The sequence below is a fragment of the Eucyclogobius newberryi genome, unplaced genomic scaffold (assembly GCF_026437365.1).
Source record: "Eucyclogobius newberryi isolate DKJ021-1_F unplaced genomic scaffold, fEucNew1.0.hap1 SCAF_9, whole genome shotgun sequence".
Taxonomy (NCBI): Eukaryota; Metazoa; Chordata; class Actinopteri; order Gobiiformes; family Gobiidae; genus Eucyclogobius; species Eucyclogobius newberryi.
Window position 1 is genome coordinate 25,704,526 of NW_027316532.1, and position 23,719 is coordinate 25,728,244.

The 23,719-nt window shown below is 39.6% G+C and overlaps 1 protein-coding gene across 2 annotated transcripts in view; it reads right to left on the bottom strand.

Annotated features, from left to right (window-relative positions):
• Nucleotides 1-23,148, bottom strand: part of LOC140353859 (adenylate cyclase type 1-like) — a 61,731-nt gene extending 38,583 nt beyond the window's left edge. Inside the window, exons 1-5 of one of the 2 annotated variants that reach the window (XM_072438615.1) lie at nucleotides 22,193-23,052; nucleotides 18,755-18,904; nucleotides 16,418-16,536; nucleotides 11,863-11,974; nucleotides 1,798-1,925 (exon numbers count right to left, since the gene is read on the bottom strand). In XM_072438615.1, coding sequence (XP_072294716.1) covers nucleotides 1,798-1,925; nucleotides 11,863-11,974; nucleotides 16,418-16,536; nucleotides 18,755-18,904; nucleotides 22,193-22,774 — 1,091 coding nt within the window. In that variant the 5' untranslated portion in view covers nucleotides 22,775-23,052. Of the gene's footprint in view, nucleotides 1-1,797; nucleotides 1,926-11,862; nucleotides 11,975-16,417; nucleotides 16,537-18,754; nucleotides 18,905-22,192 lie in introns of both variants that reach the window. The other variant, XM_072438616.1, reaches the window with a different exon arrangement.
• Nucleotides 23,149-23,719: the final 571 nt, after the last annotated feature.

Consider the following 23,719-nt stretch of genomic DNA (forward strand, 5'->3'; position numbering starts at 1 on the left):
ATTATTCAACAAACTTTTCTTTGCAATAGCGGGAACATAAAAAAAAAGTAATACAATAATATTTTAGGCATATAGGATAATAAGTAACATAAGACTCATTTTCATCATTAAGAAAGCTCTTGATTTTAGTTTATTGTTTCGGTAGCATTTCAATATTAACAATTACATTTTCTGTATTAAGATATTGCACCTCTCACCTGATACTAAAAAAAAAACAATTACGTTTGTAATTATTTTTGTATTTGATTTGTTTCTTCTTCTTACTTCTTACTAACAGCTGTGATTTAGCCTACACGAGTCTGCAACAGTCGGCATGTGGCGCCCTTGACACATTTAACTCAAAGTACTGTGTCACAGAACATAAAACCCAACATTTACAATCATTTTCATCTCCAGATAATTGCAATCTTTTTGACCTTGGTCGGAGGTCAGTCACTTCATGAAAGAGTCATGGTCAGAGTGTGCGGAGTGGTCAAGGATGTGGTGGATGAGGGTTTGACAAATATGTCCATTTACACACTGGGTTCACGGGACATGGGAGGAGATATGAGCGCGGCTGTCAGCCTGAAGACAGGACGGGTCTCAGCGAGCAGCACCTGCCCTATGAGATAAAGGGCCTTTCCAGTGGCATCCATCCTCACAGACACAGCAACAAGACAGGCTTCTGCTGCAGCACACGACTCACTGAGGATCGTCTGGGAAAATACTGTTTGGACTCAGCTTGAAATAAAGTGTAAATAAAGTCAGTTCTCTGTTGGAAAATGTCAAATGCAGCAGCGTTACGAAGAAAAGGCTTGTTTAAAATGCTGTTATATCGTCCAAAACTTTATGACAGTATTTTGGGTCCAGTTTAGTTCTATAGATCCTTTAAAGTTTGTAAAGAAAAACTAAATTTCAGGATAGAAGATTTAGAAGTGTATAATGATGTGATTTCAAGAGAAGAAACAAATCAAAGAGGAGAAACTGAGACAAATATAATCAGAATATCACAAAATATGAAAATAAATGTGGTGTAGTGTAAATGAAAACCACTCAAACACATGTAAGTGAGCTTGGTTTAATAAACACTTGTATTTTAGATTTGTTTATTTGAAAGGGGATTTCACTTCATCTCAATGAATTCAAAATCCTTATTTTTAAGTTTTACTGGACAAATCCTGACAGAAATGTTATTTACAAATAATACCACTAAAAATGTTTTTTAGTAAACTCAGATCCAAGGCTGCACATTATTTTCCCATCCTTTCTAAGATAAAAGTAAAGTAGAATTTATAACCATGGAAATTCAAAACTGTTGCTTATTTTCGTTTGTTTGAAAGCCTTAAAATTAAAAATTAAAAAATATCAGTTAATTATTGAAAATGTGTAAAGGTGTCCTTCATTTTGCCTCCATTCTGAAATGTACAACATTTTGACATAATTTTGAAAGATTTATATGCTCTCTAATCTACATTCTGGGGTTCAAAAAGTGGTAAACGCAGCATAGACAGTGTACATTTGATTCTCAGGGCTGCAAAAAACATGTGTGTACGTACATTTACATAATATTATCAAAAATACATGTGAGGACGTCTACTTGGAACTAAACAACCTCTATGAATAGTGCACAACAATTCATCGAGACCAAGGCATGAAGGATAAGGTAAACATGATTATCAATGTAAGGAAATGCATCCTCTGCTTTTGACCCGCCCTTTAAAGGTGCTGGGGCAACCTGTCAAGAGCATGTCATAGCAACTCCACACAAAAAGATGCCTGTGAATAAAACCTTCTAAAACAATGTGTTATGTGACTTACGCAATGGTGTCGATCATGTCCAAGCCCATCTCCACACAGCAGTGAGCGTGGTCAGCTTTGGGTTGGGTCAGCCCTGACACACAGTAGTAACAGTCTCCCAGGATCTTAATTCTCCTGCAGTGGTTCTCCTTGGGGAAAAAAACAAGTCAGAAGAGCCACATAAATAAACAGAAACATTTTTAATTCTATACACCTGAGTAAGGTTACATTATAGTGAGTCAGTGTGTAAAAAGATGTTATTGATGAGTCAAATCCAGCATCAAATAAAGCTGTTATCATAAAAAAGTCAGTGTAATCCCTCATTTGTCCAGTAGTGTTTCATTGTAGAAACAGTAAAAGATTCAGTTGTATTCATCTGGACACTGTTTTTGAAAAAGAATATTTCAACTTTCATCCAAAAGTCATTCTCAATCTGCAGACCTGGTCTGAGAACTCACATTTGTTTGCACTTACACTTTTGAGTAAAAGAATACATAAACAGGACAGGCTATTATCAGGAGGTTCCACCCGGCATATGCTGCTCAGAATAGAATAAATGTCCGAGTTCTCAGACAAGATCCACAGATTAAGAATAACTATTGGAGTCGAAACGTCTTTTTCAAAAACAGTGTCCAGATGACTTTCCCTACAGAGACAATAAAGTCTACCTTAACCTTACAACTGAATTTTTTTATATGATAAAAGCTACAGACAATCATATGATATTCCTCTATATATAAAAATGAGAGGAAACCATATTCTGAAAGTCTATGTGCAAGAAGATTAGATAGATTTGAAGACAATAGAACAATACCTTTGAGCAATGAATTACTGAATTATTGATAAGTCTAATGCAGCAGCTACAGTTTCATTCAGGAGGACCATTATACACTTGCGTATGGCCTATAATATAGAACCGTAGGGACAGCGTACTGATGTGTACACCAGCAAACCAACTATCATTGGAAAAAAAGACTTTGAAAAAACCTCAAAGAAAAAGTTTCTTTGAGGTTTTATCGGTCTGTAAAATAAATCATGTTTAATACCAGTCCCTAAGAGAAAAACATGTGAAGACCACAGTTAACCACAAAGCATTACATTTCTTTGAAGAAAAAAAACACTGTGCTGGTGCTTTAGATGGACAGATACTGGCTTTTTGTCATTTCGCAAATATTATTCATATTAATAGAACTTAGCTATGGTTGTTTTACTTCAAGAATAAAATGTTCACTTGAGATGTGAGTTGGCTTGGTTGCCAAATACTTACTTTACTATACATTGATAAAGTAACTCAAAACTAATCTAATGATAATAATAATAATAATAATAATAACACTAATAATGATAATAATAATAATAATAATAACACTAATAATGATAATAATAATAATAATAATAATAATAATAATAATAATAATAATAATAATAATAATAATAATAATAATAATAATAATAATAATAATAATAATAATAATATATTTTACTAGAAGGTGCACTATCTATTATTTTCTCCAACTGCACAACTTGCCTTATGGGCCTTTTCTACTTTTTGTTCAAAAATTATTTTAAGAATAGCATGTAGTCTTGGCTAGTCAGTCTAAACTCACTCATCAAACACCAGCAAAAAAAACTATCTGCAGAGGATGGTAAAGGTGGCAGTGAAAGTGAAAAACATAAAGACACTCCCTCCCTCAGGACATTAATGAGAGCTCTGGTTGTCCAGGCCATAAGGTCCTCGCAGAGGCTCTGGGCCCACGCACTTTCCTCCCAGCTCCTCCCATCAGGGCGGCAAAGCAGGCTTTAGCAGAGCCTCATCCCCATATCCATCACTCAGACGCTCTAATGCACTTTAATATTCCATTTTATTAACTTAGACCATTTTTACAATGCACGTATGATGAAATTCAACTACAGATGTTTCTGCTGCAATCCGGAAGCTATTTTCAATCTGAAGGTACTGGTCATATGAGTCTAATGAATCATGAAGTACTTCTGCCAAGACTTATACCAATGTTCAAGCCCAAAAGCCACAGTTTACCGATATAAACATGATTTGTGTCTACAACAACTACAACTGAAGCTTTTTCTACTATGATTTGTGTCACACTTTGCACAGTTTCAGCTTTGTTTATCAGTTTCACAAGTACAGTTTCCCTTGTTAGCAGAGTTCTGGGTCCACTCGGATGTGCATGTTGCTTTGTGTGTTTGTACTTGGGGCCGACTCTAATTGCTCCGACATGCTGTTGAAGTAGAATCCCGCCCACACGTTCTCTGACAGATCAGCTATTTGTCACAGCAAACATTGTGCACAAACTCCAAGATGATGATCCCAGCACAAATGCAAAAACATGCAAACCTTTCCCTCACCAAGGAGACTGTTACACATAGTGAGTGGGGCAATCAATGATTAAAACCATCTTAAGATGCTCATTTCTTACAGAGTAGGTCTGTAAGAAGTCGTGATCTTGACTTAAATAAAATAAATAAAATAAATAAAATAAATAAAATAAATAAAATAAATAAAATAAATAAAATAAATAAAATAAATAAAATAAATAAAAGGAGATTGTATAGAAGACTGGAGTTCACAAAAGGACTATCAAGAGCGAAATTGTAGAGTAGCACTATCACACTACATCATAAACAACATATAATAAATAGAGTACATCTATTGGACTTTTTTTAAACGCTATGTATTCATAATGTTCAAAATTCACAAAAAATGTCAATTAGTTCATTATTCTATCACAAAGGATGGGTAAAAGACTGTTTATAGCCTCAAGATTGTTGTCCAGTTAAAACTATAAATCAGGATTTTGTCTTCAGCAAAAAGTGTCTATTGTAATCGCCTAAATAAAAGAAAGAATGTAAAATCCAATAGTAAATGTCTTTGAACCAGACTCTGATATAACCCCCCTTGATCTTTCATATTTGGTGTTATTCTGAGGTTATCCCAGTTTCTGCGTTGAAATCTCATTACGGTATGTTTCTCTCCACTTTTGCTTCCTAACCAGATTTTACAATATGCTTGTATTTGTTTACACACTTTTAAAGGGTCTATAACACATGCTCATCTAATATTGTATTGGTAGAGTCAATAAAGCTTAGCCCGCGGGCAGCCTTTGAGTGACAAACACACGTGCACACATGGCAAGTGCAGAGGAAGAGGCAGAGGAGAGACGGGAGACGGAGGGCTGAGGTTTTTCCGCTTACGGAAGCAGAAAGATTCCGGTGTAGGAGGATATGAGAATTTGCGAATGTGGATGATTATCCCTGGTACTAAGAGGAAGAGAGCAATGAAAGCACTCAAGATAAATTATCCGACAACAGCGTGACACATTTCCAGAAAAAAGCCGTTGATTTGCATGTTTTGGGAAGACAGAAGAAGGGGCAGAATGTGTGGTGTAGACTTTAGGGCTGCAACTAACCATTACTTTAGTAGTCGAATAGACATTGATTATAATTTGTATTATTTGATTATTTATTTTGTACATTGAGAAGTTTTAGATACATTTTAATTCAAATAAAGGTTAAAATATGTTGACTGAAGGCTTAGAGATGGAGAATTTTTAGTAATACCGAACATTTTATTTTGAGAAAAATCTGAATTTTATTATTTTGATTTGATAATGCCACTTTCATTCATATAGTCTGTACAGCGTAGATAACAATTACTACTATGAAAGTGCAAGTACATTGGTTAAGGCGCAGTTCACGTACGCCACAGTGAGTGAATCTTTGTGGTTAAATACGCAGTGAAAATGTGTCCTATCACAATTATGCAGACGGCACTCAGATCTATGTTTCACTATCGGCAGGTGACTATGGACCAGTAGATTCACTCTGTCACTGCATCCAACAGATCAGTTTGTGGATGCAAAACAACTTTCTCCAGTTGAACTCAGACAAGACTGAAATAATCGTTTTTAGCCCACAGAAACAAAGAGAAAGTGTTAGCGGTCACCTCCAGAGTCTCGCTCTAAAACCTACAAACCAAATTAGAAATCTGGGGGTAATAATGGACTCAGACTTGAACTTTAACAGCCACATCAAATCAATAACATCAGCAGCTTTTTACCATCTAAAAAACATTGCCAAAATCAAAAATATAGTGTCAAAACCAGATTTAGAGAGATTTGTCCATGCGTTTGTCTCCAGTAGATTAGACTACTGTAACGGCCTGCTCACTGGCCTCTCCAAACGAGCTGTAAAACAGCTGCAGTACATCCAGAACGCTGCTGCTCGGGTCCTGACCAGAACCAGGAAGTATGATCACATTAGTCCTGTTCTCAGGTCTCTGCACTGGCTCCTGTGGCTCAGAGAATAGACTTTAAAGCAGCTCTGCTTGTGTACAAGTCTCTCCATGGCCTAGCACCAAAGTACATCTTGGATATGTTAGTGCCATATGAACCATCTCGGACTCTGAGGACCTCAGGGACCGGCCTCCTGCTGGTGCCCAGAGTCAGGACTAAACATGGGGAATCTGTATTTCAGTTTTATGCAGCTAAAATCTGGAACAGTCTTCCTGAAGATGTGAGACAGGCTTCTACTCTGACAATGTTCAAATCTAAGCTAAAAACTGTTTTGTTTAGCTGCGCATATGACTGAAAGGATTTTTGTTTGCACTCTTCTCTTTTATGTGATTTCATTAGTTCAGACAATCAGTTGGACTGATTTAAAAAGGAGTTGGACTCCGAAAACACGTTACCCTTTGTGGCCAGGTGTTTTTTTTTATTTTTTTATTTTTTATTTAGTTAATTTTATCGGATTTCTGTTTCTGTAATTTCTTTGTGATTTGAATGCATTTTTCCTGCTGTGTGAAGCACTTTGAATTGCCTTGTGTATGAAATGTGCTCTACAAATAAACTTACCTTGCCTTGCCTTGCCTTAAATCCGATTAGGAGTAGTAATCGATTCATGCAGACAGCTCCACTGATGATGTTTCCTCGACTAGTTTATTTGTGCTCTGCCTCATTATTTCGGTGTGAATGTCCGTGCATGTGAGGATGTGCATGCGGGTGTGTCCGTGGAGGGTGGAGTGGTTTGATGTGATTTGATTTACCAGTACTTTATGCTGTCAAACATTTGAACATGTTCTTTTCTTGTTTTTTCTTGATAGTTTGGATATTTTTCAAATGTTAAATCAAATAATAAATCAAATTGGATTAACTCTGAATCATAAAACAGCTGTTACAGTTACTTCTAATCTACTACTACTACTAATCTTGCCAAATACTTTTTTTTTTTTTTAACTCATGTGATTTATTTCCACAATTGTTATTTCTAATATTTTGTATATTTTTCCTTTTTTTTTTTTTTTTTGCAAATTAGATTAACTCGGAATCATAAAACAGCTGTTACTGTTACTACTAACCTACTACTACTAATCTTGCCGCAAACCTTTTTTTTTTTACTTCTACAATTGTTATTTCTAATATTTTGTGCTCTCGTCTTCTCCCATGTTGTGCTATTGTTTACAGCATTGTCATAAGCCCCCATTAGCCCCAGTGCCCTTTGTCATGACTCACTCTCTTATTCATTATACTTATCAATTATTTACTCATTATATTTATGCCCCGCCACCAGCTCCTGCCCTACCAGTCAAGGGGAACTAACAGAACCGTGAAGCTGAGGGGCAAACCACTGCAGCATCATGCAGTGGCTGACAGCTACATTTCCTTGTACAGTCTCACTCACCTCCTGTTGATCTCTATAATCCAACACACTGATGTATTTGGCGTACCTTCAAGGCGTTAGCGCTATTTCCTGACTATTTTTGAGACTATTTCCATATAAAATGCCACATATAGACCTTTGAAACCCCTGGGGAACAGTGTGGCATATAGGAGTGACGCAAAACTCGGCAGCTCGTGGCAGAGGCCTGTTTGAAAGTGAATTTTAACCTCGCAAACACGACACGATATAAATCTCAATTAGGATGCAGCTGTAGCGACACACACGCGCGCGCACACCCACAAGCCTTCTGTCTTACGCACATACAATATATCCTCATCACAAGACTACCGCATAATGGCTTAGTGAGCGCTTGATAGCAGGCCACATATCATCTTGTATTGCTCTGTCCTCGCGCCGCTCTCCTCCGTGTTAAGCCATGACTGATTGCTGAGATGCAGAAAGGGATAATCCTGCTGATCATGTGACTTTTTCAGCGTGCACGTGCGTTTTTTTTGTGTTCATGTGTACTGTCTGAAGATATTCCCTGGCCTAGCTGGAGGGTGAAGTCAAGAGGCAAAGGAGAAGGGTCAACGTGCCACATCTAATTGAAAGTCTCATTATAGCGTACACAAAAGACAGTACAGCAGATCATGTGCAATTATTATGTCAATGGTTATGTAAATCAGCTTTTATGAGGTTTGGCCGTGTTACAAAGGAGTTCCATCCTCATTATCTCACTCAAAGTTGTGTTTCGATTGATTCATGTGTGTATGTTTATGTGTAATCCTGTATCGTCCTGCAACTGAGGCTCGAGTGCACAGAAAGTTCCTGTTTTTTCACCTGCCCCCAGTCGCCGCACACGTTCCTGCACTTAGCTGCGATTGTTTGAAAAATTACGTGTGATACATGTAAGCCCACAATGTCATTGTTCTTCACAAACTGGAAATTGCCTGACTTAAAACTATGATAAATATATAGCACAGGGACTATCGCAACAAAAACGTCAAATAAGAACAACATGAGAACCTGTCGTATGGACGTTCAAGCATTAGTGGTATATAATGTGTATTCTTTAAAGGAGACATATCATGCTTTTTCAAGTAGTTAGTATATAGTATATAACAATAGCCTTCTTAGAAAATGGCTATACACATTTTTTAACCCTAACTCGGAGTCTTAATGTGCAATCTATGTGCCGTCGTGACACATATTCATGTGCAATTACTGTCGTGATCACATGCAATGGTATTTATGTATTTATTTGTCTATGGGAGTTTTTATTTATTTATAGGAGATCTTCTACTGAAAGTGTTTTTCAGACTTCCTATAAGTGATCTGTTCTTCTGTATCTACCTCTGTATCTACCTGCGTTGCACCAATGAAATTTCCCCATGTGGGACAATAAAGGAATATCTTAATCTTTCAAATAAACACTACTACAACAGGGATGTGGGTGGAGATAGGGGGTAGGTGTAAACAGGACTTTTTTGAGCAATTGAGCCTCAAATGCAGAGCCACACTGAAACACTCAAAGAATCAAAATGCAACTTTGAGCACATTAATAATGATGGAAAACTATCTTATTATGGATAAAAAGCAATATTACACAATACAGTATGTCTCATTTACAAGCAGTTACTATCATCACCACTTTTTTCAATTAAGGATAAATATAGATAAAAATAGAAAAACTACACCCTATTACCCAAAAGCAGCTCAAAAATAATCCAACACAATATGCGACTTTTAAGCACGCAAGATGTCCTTTTCTATCTCAGCGAGCGAGACCATAACTGTAAAAGTCCGAAATGCTCAACGATAAAGTAGATGCATATTTCAGATGAAACGGTGTGGCTGAACAGTTGATCGGTTCATGTTTCAGCCTGTGGGATCTTCACCACCGCAGAACGCCTCAGAATTTGCATTATTCACTGGGCGGTGATTTATGAAGCCGACGCTATTGTATCGATCGGCACGCGTAACTGTAGCTGGAGGCCGGCTCGCAAAGAGAACGGAGCTGGGCAAAGGTCAAGACAGAGGCGGAAGTGAGCGCAGGAGATCGGGGAAGCCGAGGGAAGAGGTTTTTGACAGAGGAGAGATAAGCGCAGGTGGATCTAATGCTGCAGCGAGACTTTTGGGACTCAACAGCTTGAAAAGCGTGCACGGCAAGAGCTGAAGTCTTTGTCAGTGAACGAGTGCAGAATTGTGATAGCAAAAAGAAGATTGTGATATTTTCTGAAACACACACTGTACAGTCTAAAGATGAACTATTGAACTGTTCTGGTGGAGGTTCTGCCACCTGTTTTTCTTCATTATTTTATCATAAATATTACACTTTATGGAATTAAACTTAAAGATCTTCATTAGGGTGGTTAATAGATGCTTAGTTGATTAATTGGTCTATGGTGTCTTAGTCAATCAAGATTGAAATGGATTTACATGGACCAAAAAAGACAGGAGAAGTCATGGAGTGAAAATCATGAGTCATCATCATTTATCGACCTTTTGAACAAAAAGTTTGCCGTTTCTGTTTTTTTAATTAATTATTATTAATAACTATTATTAACGTCCCTGTTCCAGTGACTCCTCCCTTTTAGTTGATGAACAGGGCATATTTTTAGTCAACCAAAATGTCTTTAGTCGACTACAACCCTGATTCTCCATGGAGACAAGTTGTAGCCACCAGGCCAAGTTACAGTCAGATCTGTGGAGAGGCGAGCCAGCTCACAGTAAAAATGCACGTTTATCAAAACAATTAAAACATGGAATAAATGTGTGATTGACATGTTTAATACAATGTAGTGACCTGCAGATGACCTCTGAATGTTGCCATTGTGATAGGAATGTGGGACTTAAGTTTACCATGGTACAACCCTTTGAATGTTGGAAAAAACTTAAAATAACTGCTTTTTGATTCAAATGAATTCACAGAGCCATTTTCTCTCCCAAGACAAAAGCTAAGACAAAGCTAAAATGCATAACAATCAGCTGATTGCAGACTTTGTCCACAAGATGAATTTACTGAACATGATATTGTGTTCTGTTATATAACTGTTTTATAACTGATGGTCTAATGTTCAAAATGGCTACATTAGACATATTTCTCAGATCTTCTTCAGCTCTGACCCAGGTCTTCAAGAAAGAAGGACCCAAAACCGGGAGATGAGAGAAAACCAGTGCCTCCTAGTTTAAGCTACACTAGCTAAACTAACTTTTTTGAACAATGGACAGTCAAGAGACACGCCCGTAGAAGCTAACTTTACTTGCTCCTGAAGTGATTCTCTGCCCGTCCTTGGACATGACTTTTGTTTTAAACTGCAACAAGCAAACTCTCCGACTCTCCAAACCAGCACCATCTGTGACTCAGTGCAACAGCCTTTTCACTATCTGATGAACGTCTCAGAGCCAAAGAAAATGCAGATCAAGTGGACCTGATCTGACACAGTTCTTCTTCAGCCTGATGTGTCAGAGCCAGCGTGTGGGCCAAGCTGCTGTTGTCTCTTTCAGCGTGACCCCTGAGTGAACCCTGGAGGCAACACGGACACACAAGCCCCCGGAAACACACAGGCCCAGCTTCAGCTTCAGATTCTGGTCGTATGAACAAAAACACATTTCCGAGTTTGGCTGATGAGATCATCTTAGTATCAACATTAACTCTAACGCACAACTAGATCTAGAACTAGATCACTGTCCAGGGTGTACCCCACCTAAGGCCCGAAGTCACTGGGATAGGCTCCAGTCACCCGCAACCCCGAAAGGGAACAAGCGGTAGAAAATGAATAGATGGATGGCACAACTAGATAGATCTAGAACAATCAAGTGTCCATCTGTTATCAACTCCTTTGTATATTCCATATTCATATTTATCTGTTTCATTATTTGGGCAATAAGTCTTCATAAACCACATTTGGTAAAGAATTCATTCATTTCCAGAAAAGGGGTCAGCGTCTCAAAAGTAGAAGTGACTCAAACTGTAAGTAAAATAATTTAAACGCTTGATATTCTGTGTATTCTGTGTATTTAACTCAGAATGAAGCAGTTCCACCACAAATACACCACTGTTGCTCCTACTTACTGTATAACCAATTGTGGTGGTACATATTATATTATACACCTGTTGTTATTGTCCCATCCATGTAACAAAAAGAAGATTCTCAAAGATTTCGAGTTCCTGACGTTCTAAAAATATATGACATGTATAAGTATGAATACAATTGCTATGCTAGTAAACTGTAAGTATCTGTTTATAAAGAGGAGATTGCGCAAAAGGCCTGAAAAAACGCGTAAGCCCCGAATGAAGAGCAGTAATAGTGCAGCCTACAGAAAGAGGTGGGTTATGCTTTTTTATGTATATATTAAGCAAGTAAGAAGGTGCTTGACAACAGTGTGGGAGTGCAGCGGAAGACTCACTGTTGCCAGCTCATCAAACTTCCCAAAGAGTTCGTTGAGCAGTTTGACCAGTTCCTGAGCGGTGCACTGTGAAGCCAAGCTGGTGAATCCCACAATATCTGCAAACAGGATGCTGCGGGGGACAAAAAGGAAAGAAAGGTGATGCTATTGCTATTAAAACATCATGTACACACTTAGGTTACAAATGAAAAGTTAATAGTTAGTGTAAAATGATTAGTCCAACATCACCTATATTAAAGTTTCTCCACATAGCAGTACTAATACCACTACTATTATGAATAATACTAATTAAAGGTGGGAAATATCTCAAATGGATAATATTGCAATGTTTTTTTGGAGATATGCTGAATTAAAATACTGAGTATCGTCCATGATAAAAACTATTACAATTACTTAAAAAATATAGAAATGTTTAGTGTTATTTCCCATGTATGGTCCATTCACTTTGTATTATCCAATACTTTAACCTAAACCAGGACATTACTGAAACATATATTTTTGTCAATAACTTTATTCCCTTTTTTGAAAGTTTACAGCATAACTTTTTATTTAATAGCATTTTTTTTTTTTTTTACTACAACCGTTAAAGTTGACAACATTCACGATATGATCTAAATGTCATCCTTGCCCACCCCATGCTACTATACCATTATTTCTGAACGTATGATGTAGAAAATACGCTTAAAATTCCGCAATGAAAAGAGCAATGAAATGAACACCACTGTTACACAATTTGGCTAATGGAACTCAACAGTGAAATATGAGGCATGGGTATTAATTCAATCCTTCGTAAGTGAGAGCATCTTTAGGCAAACCACTGAATCAATTAAGGAGCTAAATTGCCCGCTGCTAGGTGGTTATCGTGGAGTGTTGAGGAAGGTGTTGACAGATGTTTAGCTCCTCAGTTATTTGCCCAAAGGCAGGCCACATGGCAACAAAACAAGGTGTTATGGATCTCAGTGACACCCGGCACCAGCTGCTCACTGTGGCGTTCCGCAATGTTTGTGTTGGTCGGAGAGCAGAATGGCCGGGTGTAAAATGTTTTTCATTGTGTACTCAAAGGGCCTGTACCTGATTTGAATTTGTGCTAGTCGAGCTGTGTACATCATGTATCGTTTGGCATAAGCAGCAGCTAAATAATAATAAAGACTTGCATCTTTTCATCCAATCAGACCAATTGTTTTCTAAGGGGAAAACAACCACCATCCCAAACACTTGTTCCCCAGTCATGTTGCATTAAAGAGTGATTAAAAAAAAAAGCAAAACACAGGCGTAATTTCGTGTCATGGTGCAATTTAAGGGCGGCAGAAAGGACTAAGTTAAAATTAAAACATTTTTTTTCTGAATCATGGTTCAAAAGCAGGTACAGGCCCTTTCATAAACACTATCGCAGCTGTTTCAAAAAATATAATAACTCAACTCACTAAATCAGTGACTTATCAGCATTTATGTTTTTATTTTAGCCTTTTTCATTTAGTCATCAAAACATCTTAACCAATTATAGGTGCAGTGCATTTCTGGTGGAGGGTCAGAACCAGAACCAGAACCAGAATCAGAACCAGAACCAGAACCTGATCCTGATCCTGAACCCGAGATGTGCTTAATGATATACTGTGGAACAGTCAAAGCACAATAAAAGAATCTCCATAGAAACAGGCAAATTGTAGATCCATCACCTAAAAGTGACACAGCACACTGTTCAAAAGGTTTCCATGCAATTCAAGTTTCAACCCACTGTATATACTCCTGACCTCGATGTATTCTTTACTAAAGGGTCCCTAGATGCTGCTCTGAAGTTGACAGTTTGTCCCAGCGATATTGGAAAGAGGTCAAAGGCAGAAAGCCGCAGACAATAAAGCTGTCCATACATCAACTTAACGCTCTGTCCTGGATAACACTGTAGACTGGTTGTAAATTTCACATTTTCAAAGACAAATATACAAGTGCCAATCTTGTCTTATATGCCGCTTTAAAAAATGTATACCCAGATATCAAAACTAAACTACTCATTTGAAATATTGATACTGGAATAATGAATGGGACAAAGTTGGACCTTTGATAAACAGTTTTAGAAGGGCCTTTATACGTATCAGAAACACATGGTAAAATTAAAGAAACTATGATTAATTTGTGTTTATTCTATCAAAATTGTGTTTTTAAATGTCAATGTGGTCTCAAAATGTGGCATGGAGCATTACGCTTGCAACTGAAATCGGGTTTAAAATGTTAGTTTTGCGAGAACATTACTATTGTCTTTGATGCATTGAACTAAGTCTGTCTTCCCCAAAGCAAGCGCTCCCAAATGCTTCTTATTTTCCACCAACTGCAAGTGCTCCAATATCCAGCCTTGTGCTTCATGACTGAGTTGCTCTTTTTTGGCAGCGCAGTATAGCTCGCTCCTTATGTATGCAAAGCTGGAATCACGACTGCTGCTCCACAGAAGAGGCTCTGTTGTGTGATTTGTCGTGGAATGGGGGCCTGCTGGTGGTGTGCGCAGTGAGTGGGCGAGGATTATTCAGGTCGCAATATAATCATAAGAACCAAAATATGCGTATGTATTGTGAGAATGGAAGTAAACCTGAATGTAAAGTGCATTTTAATCGGGCTGTTTGTGTTGCATTAACTTTACTTTAGGTTTTTGAAAGTTTGCTTCAGTAAATAATGATCTAATAGATAAATATAGTGAATAAAGGATTTCAAATGGTGTCAATAATTGTGAATAACTGTTAAAAGTCATGTTTCTAAAAATCAAATTGTCAGTGCCTGGCATATGTGCTGCTGCTTAAACCACTCAACCACTGGGCAGCACGGTATTTTGTTTTCAGTTATTGTTATAAAATGCGGCGAGTTTGTAATGCAACCCTTAGAAAACATAAGCTCCAGCTTTTGTTATTGCGATGAATTTATTTCCTGAGCCCTTGAGGTTGTTATAGTATCGAATAGCACATTTAATACATTCTAAAGCTCTAATGTGTAGCAAATGTAAAATGATACATGTATTTACGTAGTAAAATTCTTGCTTCTTACTTGATGGTGAAGAACTATGTTTTTTAAAATGCACTTTCTACAGTTACTTCAATTATGCAGTTACAGCTACAATAGGATTACATAAAGTATACAGTCCTGTTGAGACAATACCAAAAACTCAATTTTGATAGGAAAATACTACAGATTTCAATACAACATTAATTAATACATACAGGAACGATCCAGTCCTGTCCCATTTGTGTATTTTCTCCCCCTAAACCGAGATTTCCTCTAATTAGCATCTTGTTTTAATGCTTGTTTTAGAATAAATTGGCATCTTTGACAGCCCAAGCATACGCTATGTGCCCCGCTCCGAGTGTATTCTGTTGACTCGGTCGTTCTAGGCTGTGTTTACAAGTATCATGTTTAGCAAAGTGGAGCAGGGTTTACAGAGCATGAGAACAGACAGAGTGGAGAGAGGCTTGTCTCTTGACACGAGTGCTGTTGACACGTTACCTGGTCCTCCACTCCCACTCTCAGCCAGTGTACTGCTCTTTACTGCCGTGTTGGAAGCTAATCAGCCAGAGTCAGGCCACGTTGTCATACTCAGAAATACGCTCTCCTCTCCAAATGAAGCGTGCGTGGCAGATAAAAAGGCTAATCAAATATAGAGGGCTTGATAAGTTTATATTTTGATAACTTTGGTTTTAATTTATAAATGCGAATAAATATGTGTTTCTGTATTACACACGTATATCAAACTTTTTGGCCATGCTCAAACTGCATTTGACTGTATTATTTGTGTAGTAAATATAATGTTAAGATGTTAAGATAGTTGTGAGGGATGAAGCAAGTTATGTGCTACCAATATAACAGAGCAGCGACCAACAATACTGTGCTCTATTGGCTTGTTTACTTGTTTACAACATGTTCATAAGGATGAATGAGTTTAGATTTTAAAGCATATTTTGCAGCAGTGTTTGCATATGCAGTGTGTATATTGCATATGCAGTGTGTAAGCAGCTCCTGTGCATGACAGGAGCTGCTTGCACTACACCACGCTGTTTTGACATAAGGCATCAATTATTTAATAATCAGAAATGTCAGAGCCTCCTTGCCTTCCAAAGCAAACGCCTGCATTGTATTATTTTTCAACAGTGGATGCATGAGGAAATATAAATATTGAAGATGTAGAAACTCTTGTTTGCTCTAATATTTATCTTGAATAGAGCCTCCCAGCTCAAGTGAAATCCTTGGGGGAAATCCACACATCTTGGAAGTTGCAGAGAGAAGATGCCTCTGCAGTGCTGCTTTGATGTAATTAACAGTTACCAGAAAGTGCACTTCTGCGCATATTTCTATGAACGTTTGCTGCACGCCGATACAAACCACAAAAACAACACCAGTCCCTGACAGAAGATCCGCAGAGCGCTCCTGTTCTCTAACCTTTATCTCGTGTGATTGGCTAATCTTAATTGCTGCCCTTCTATTCTTGACCTTGACGTCACAGCAAGTGACACCTGGATCAAAACAGTACGGGCCCATGCGCACACCTTGACCAAGCACAGTTGTCATGACACCCCCGTACCTGACATTGTCATGACGTTGGATGTAGATCTTATGAAAGATCCTCTCCGGTGGCTTAAGAAAGTCCTCCTTCATCTCCATGGCAACATTCCTGGGCAGTAGGCTCATTAGCAGACGCTCCTAAAAAGGGAGGAGACATAGGACAGGAGGTCACGTGAGAATTAATATTAGACACACTGTAGGTGTTGTGCTCTCTCAATACATCTTTACATCAGGTAAATGACAATTCATCACAAACTGACAAACCCTAAAATATATATAGTGACTCAATGTACCAAACTTCATGAAAGCCTTTTCAGTTTGTTAAAAGTTTAAATATATATTATTTTGTATGTTGATTGATAATGGACAATTGTAAATAAATCTCCAAATAGGTTTCAGCTTCACAATAGTTCAAATAGTTTGTAATGAAATAAGTCAACTCAAGACTCACAAACTGTAGTAATTGTGTTTTACACTTAGCATCAAAAGCTCTGCAGGTAAAAGTTGAAACCGCCTCTGTTGTTACAACCACACCAGGAGTCATATGTGAGCCATTGGTTTTTATGAGCGTGATCATCATTCTAGTGGCTTGAAACTGCCGTGATAAGAAGGTTTTACACAGACATTAAATGTAATGTGTGTGGCATTGTGGCTCCCACACAGCCTTAACTGCTGCTGCAGTATGAGGATATAAAAAGCATGTGGAGATGGCTTCGGCGGTGACAGGCTGCAGCCTCAGTCCTTCTCTGTGAGCTGGACCTTTCTTTCTGCTTCGTTGCATAAATGACACAACTGTCTGCACTTTTGGATGTTACTCACTTTAGAGTCTATTGAGAATCATTTTCAGTTAAAAGTCTTAAGAGTAGACTCATTGCAGCATTTTTGTTTGCCTGTTTGAACGGTCTCTGTTGGAGTACACTTTAAAACTCTAGTGGGATGTTTTATAGTTGTGAATGCACAATGAATCACCAGCAACTCAGCTCAATAGCTGTGGAGAAGCTGGTTATGAAAACAGCTAGGGCTCTCTTGTGTCTCCCTCGTATTTCCATCCATTCACCCAGCTGCTCCTCACCTGCCAATAAAACACTAACTGTACACAGGATTTATTCTTCACACCCTGCAGCGGAGGCCGAGGGAAAGTATGCTTATCCATATGGGCCAGCACTGAACGTGTTGTATGTGTTAAGGCTCTATGTAAATCAGCTATGTGTGAAGGTGTGCTGAGTTTAATGAGACAATTCATTTATCTCAGCTATTAATCTTTCTCGGTTCTCTCTCTGGAAACGTTGTCTAATCGTACTGTAATGATTCCCATTTCTCTGATCTGTCCCAGGCTTAATTCACTATGTGCTATTTGACTGTGGCTCCTCTATTAGAGATGTATTAAAGATCCATTAACGTTCACTCCTGTCACATTCACATAGATAACCTGCCCAAAAGATTAGCACCTGCCGAGTAAAACTTCTTACAATAAAATGTCACAAACTACTGAACTGTTTAAAGGTTAAAAGGTTAATGTCATTTCACATATTGTTGTTGAAGCTCATTTTGCAATAGCCTTGAATTAAAACATCTGTGTTGCATGAAAACCAGGTGCCTGTTACATCGAGCTGTTGTGATCGGTCCTAGCTCTGCGTCGGACTCAAAGCAACACCACAGCGATTAACGAAGGCCCATTTGAAGGCTGAAATTCAAACCTGAGGCGTTTGAGTTGCGAAAAGCCTGGCTGCAGACCGTTGACTGTCTGTTGATGGTAGATCAACAATCAGGGGCCTGCATGTGTTTCTTTTACCCTGATAAACTGTGACCTTTACTGGAGTATGGAAGCCTTGAAAGCAATCTGCTTGTGTAATTACCTGTCAGAAGGGAGTCTGCAACTGCTGAGGAAAACACAGCATATCATGGTCTAATCTACAAAGCACAGGTGCTAAGTGTGCGCACGTCTATTGTGTACAAGCAGAAATACAGGTAATATTGGACATTGGACATTGGACATAATTCATTTTCCATCGGGCCCTTGCTAGTGCTAGGTGAAAGGGCTCGGGGGCATAACCAAGTGTAAAGTTACGCGATTGCTCTTTAGTTAAATATCTGCATTGTCTGTGTGCATGAGAGAGGGAGGAGGGATGTAGCATGTGCCACAGTAATTGTTCTTTCCCGAAATAGCTGCTGTCATAGTTACTGGTTGCCCGTGAGCAGGTTGTTAGAATACATTGGCACCTGAAATTGTATTAAAAAAAGATAACAGCGCTACTTCTCAGGAGACAGTGGAGATGTTATAAGGATGGAGATGTGGGGGTGGCAGAGTTGAACTTGTGTTTTCTTTGCCTGGAGCTGGAGAGTTCTCGCTCCGTACCTGCTTCTCGTTCTCGTCCTCCAGCCTGAGCCGCTCCTCGATACAGTCGCGGGCCTGCAAGAAGACTTTCCTCTGGGTGCGCTCGGTGATGATGCGCACGAACACCCCCGACAGGTTGACACTAGTGAACAGCACAGCGTTGGCCACCAGCTGTACACAGAAGAACAAGAACAGGCATGTTGTTACCCAGGGGCCCGAGGTGATAACGACAAAGAAGTAGGGCCTGACTGGTATGGATTTCCAATACCAATACTGATATGAAGGGGAAGACGGAAAAGAGACCAGGCACTCCGGTAGCGTGCGGAGTGTCAGAAACCAGTACATCAGGGTTTATAGTGCGACATTCTCTGATGAGTTACTGGAGCGACATGAAGATAATTAGAGATATCAGCAGGAACTCAATGCACAGTGGTCAAAAATCCATTGTCAGGCCTCAGGAGGATATTCAAATGTTCAAGTCATTTATAATTATTTATCTTTATTTATAATTGCTCATTTTTTATTCTCCTGCTGCACTGGGATTTCCTTATAGTGTAAATCATAAAGGGGAAACATTTACACATGAAACCCAATGAACACAGGCTTAGTAAATAGTTACTATTTGTTCATTATCGAGGATTTTGGTAATGCTTTATTAAAGTTAATTAGGGTTTAGTGTTACAATTAAAAATGAAAGTGAAAGAATGCAAAGAAACTACTCAGATTCTGCTTCAATCCCAATTCTTCAAACTGAATTTTTTTTAATCCTGACTCAAAAGGATTGTTTGTGGGGAGAACATTATCCAGCATGTTTATAATATCCTCTCTCTTGTCCACACTCACACAAATAAGCCCTATATTTTGCAGCTTGTGTGATCTTTTCTGAAGTAAACTTTTTTCTTGAGTTGAAAGTTTTGTTTTGAGCATCTAAATCCAGTGCTTTTCAGTCAGAGCCATGGTCAGAGTGCTGTGGTGCAAACAGGATCTGCATTCAGGTTCACCACGGCTTCACAGACAGACTAAAATACTACTTTTAACTAGTGCAAACTAGACACAGCAATTATCAGGCATTTATTTATTTCATTTATTCATTCACATGTTCCTGACTGGAGCCTATCCTCGTGACTTTGGGCCTTAAATTAAGGCATTTATATTCTACAGTCCAAGCTTAACAAAGCATAACATGCCCAAGTTTTGGCGGTTACAATTACTGATATATCGCTCATATTATACAAAAAAAAATTATAGCTACAGTAAGTATTATTATTACTAGAGGCGTTTTAACTGGTATAGATTTATGCAGCTCTTTTCCAGAAATTCTACAGAAAGTTTGTTCACAATTTGCACTTCTCCACTGACAAAAAGAAGAATGCCAATCTGTGCCATTGGCCGCTCCGATCACCATCATCACACACATTATTAAACAGTGAGGGATGCAACAAAGGAGATATTTTTGTAATAATGAGAGAATAGATTTGTGTGTGTGTGTGTGTGTGTGTGTGTGTGTGACATGCCATTTAATTGGCATGTTTTTAATTGGCATGTCTGGAAATCTGAAAATTGTAATCAAGATAATTAAAGAATATCAAGATATGCAGGTTGGCCATTATGCCCTCGCTTACATCCAACAAGCCAATTAATGAATTTAAATAGGTACATCAAACTCAAACGTTCCTGCTTGATGTTACGTCATGCAGATATTGTGTTTTCAGATTTGTTTACATGTAAAAGGCAAACACATGAGCTGATATGAGTTTATCTAGCACAGAGTTTGCCTGGATTAGATTTTGCAATCCAGGCTTTAATCCATATGATGGATAGAATGGCAGTCATTAAGGTCAACATGAGGATTATGACATGAAGCTATGCTGTAGGTGAGACTTAAAGAACATAAAGTGTGTCACTGATTTATGAGCAGAGTCCATTGATTCTGCACAGGCACTTCATAACCTCTGTAACCAGTCTGCCATCAACTCCTCACAAAGGTTAGGGTCCATAAGTCAACAAAATATGCTAATGCCGGATGGGTGATGCTATGTAAGGTGTCTGAGCACAAATGAAAGCATCTTATGGAGATAATTTACATTAACAACAATAACATTAACCTTAACCTAACCTAAACCAGAGCATTGTATAAAAGTACACACAGATGTTTAAGTGCAGCTGAAAAACTATGCTGATCATAGTATTCATGTCTTTTGTGTTCAAAATACTGCAGACTGTTTTGGTTATTAAAATACCTTAATGTTCCCGGATTTAAATATTATGTTTTTTCATGTACAAGGTAAAAATGTACATAGTTAATGTATTGTATTTAATAAAGCAGTAGAACACAGAATGACATGACATGCCCTTCTAGGTGTCAATTGTGCCCCTGATTCAAGTGAAATGAAGGCCTGTGTTCTGGTATTGACTCCATTCAAATGAATATCAATTAAGACAAAGAGCAAAAATAAACACAGAGATCACATTGATATGATCTAAGCATTGAAGAAATACAATTGCTCTATAAAAGAATATGGACATTAAAAGAGAACCTGCTGTAACATTTCATGGAAGAGCTTTCGATTTCTTTGCTTCACTAAACAAGCAGGTCTGAAGAAAATTATACTTTTTGGATGTGTGTTTTGTGTAGGAGCCAAAACCTCTTGTGAAAACTCAACCAATCAATAATCCCTCATCCGTCCATGAGTGTTCCATTGTAGAAAAAAATCGGTTGTGTCGTTTGTACTCTGTTTTTATCAAAACAAAATGTTTCGACTCTCATCCAAGAGTCATTCCCAATCGGCAAATCGAGTCTGGGAACTCAGGTTTCATATCCTATAAAACCCTGCCCACCGGGCAGGACCTCCTGATCAAGGGAGTTTTTGGTTTCACTTTTTCATTGTAACCTGACTTTCGCTCCCTCCTCACTGAGTACCTGGTTAGCAATCGGGACATTCAGATCCAACAGATTTTTTTCTACAATAAATAGTAACATGAAGTAGGAAACTCAATTGACCTCTAATGTGAGTTTCAGCACGGGACAGCTCCTCCTCATTGCGCCGAAAGTAAAAGTTGCACTTGTTTTCATTTCCTCTAAATACAGTAAGATCCTGGAGCCAAAATCAATGGCTGACAGTGTTTCAACTCTTTCCTAGAGACAGTTGATGAAGTTTGTCGTTTGTGAGGCATCAGATTGTTTTAACTACATCTCAGCAGTTATAGTTGAGTTATATCATTATAACTCAAGTGGATAGAAAATGCCGTTTGATAACATCAGTTTAAGGTGAGAAGACTGGGCCATAGACTCACATAAACAAGCTACATTTCAATCTAGGTTGCAATGTGTCTTTGCATTTTGAGGTTTTGTAATTGAAGAGAATTCATGAGGCATGTTGCATTAACAAAGTGTTTATAGTCAATGTCCCAGACTAGAAGAACACGTCTGCACCATCTTTAGTCCAAAACCGAACTTACCGGTCTCCAGAGCTTTTGCTTTTTCCCGTTGAAAGATGTGGCGATGACGATGAAGTGGGACGCGGCGAGCATGATCCCAAACAGCAGTGCAAGCAGCGTGCGCACGGGCAGCAGGACGTAGGCCACGAGGGTGACCAACATGAGTTGCCACACTCCCTGTTCGGGCCCCACGGCGCCCACGGTCCCCTCGCGCGCACCAGTGAGCGCAGGTGGAAACGGGCAACACAACAAAGCGAAGGTGAAGCTGAAAAGAAGTGCAAGCTTGGCGATCTGTTGCAGCTGCGTCACGTGCAGGTACTTCACGTTGGTGACGATGAAGAGCGAGAGGAAGACCACACAGTGCACGGGGCACGAGCCCTTGGACAAAGTGAGGCGCGGGCTGGACAACAGCTCCAGCAGCGAGAGCGAGGACGCGGCCACGATGAGCACCGCCAGAGCCTTGAGCGTGGCGGTCTGCTCCAGCTTCAGGTTGTAGTTCTGGAACAGCGCCTCGAGCTCGTGGCACTTGAACTCGTCATCGCACGCGCCGGCCGGGCAGTGACCCTTCGTGCCATGGCTTTTGACTCTTTCGTGCGGCTCCATGTCCGGGCCATGCAGGCTGGGGGCGCACCAACACCGCAGAACTTTTCAGCGCGCGTGTCCCGCTGAAAACCGGCACCCTCTCCCGGCGCGCGCGCGCGTCCAAGACGTCCACGGGTCACGGCACTGTGGTGACGAGGGAGAGGGTGGCCACAGGTTTGCTGCCTCTCGTCAAGGGGCTGTGTTCAGAGGAGCGCGACCACCCGCCGAGTCGCGCGCGCCAGAAACGCTGATCCCCCGTGAGCGCTCAAGCTGCATCACGTTCGTCAAAAACACCCGCTACGAGGCTCCATTCAAAGCCATGGCGTGCGCTTGTTGTCCCGGTGTCACGCGCCCGGTCCCACTGTGATAGAACAGTGCCCACCGCCTCAACGTGGAGAGTGATATGAGCGCGCGTGAGAGAGAGAGAAAGAGAGAGAGAGAGATGTGCGCGGCGGCGGCGGCGGCGGCGGCGGAGACAGCGGCAGAACGCGGCGGCGGCGGCGGCGGCGGCGGCGGCTGGAGACTTCCCCGTAGCGTCAGCACCCGGAGCCGATGTAGTTCCCGGCTATAAATAGCGCCGCTGCATCGGAGTACGGTCCAATATAGCAACAATTTGGTCTTTCCCTCTTTTTCGCTCCCTCATCTATATCACTGCGGCGAGACGCTCTCTGCAGTCACGCCGACAGTGTGCACATCAATGACAAGTGCAAAAGCTTTTGTCGAGCTGCAAAATCAGCCCTGTATTATAATGTTGAGATGAACGATGACGTGATGCAGGATTGTTATGTCAGTGCTGGGGCAGTGCACGTGTCTTGTTTGCATGCATTAGGCGTGGGTTGAGTGTAGGCATCCAATTGCACCAATCACCTGCAGGGACTACAGGTAGAACTGTTGTTCAAACCTGGTGCAATTATGGCCAACAAACCTGCAAATCGATCACAGTTTTAGATACAGTTGAATTGGTTC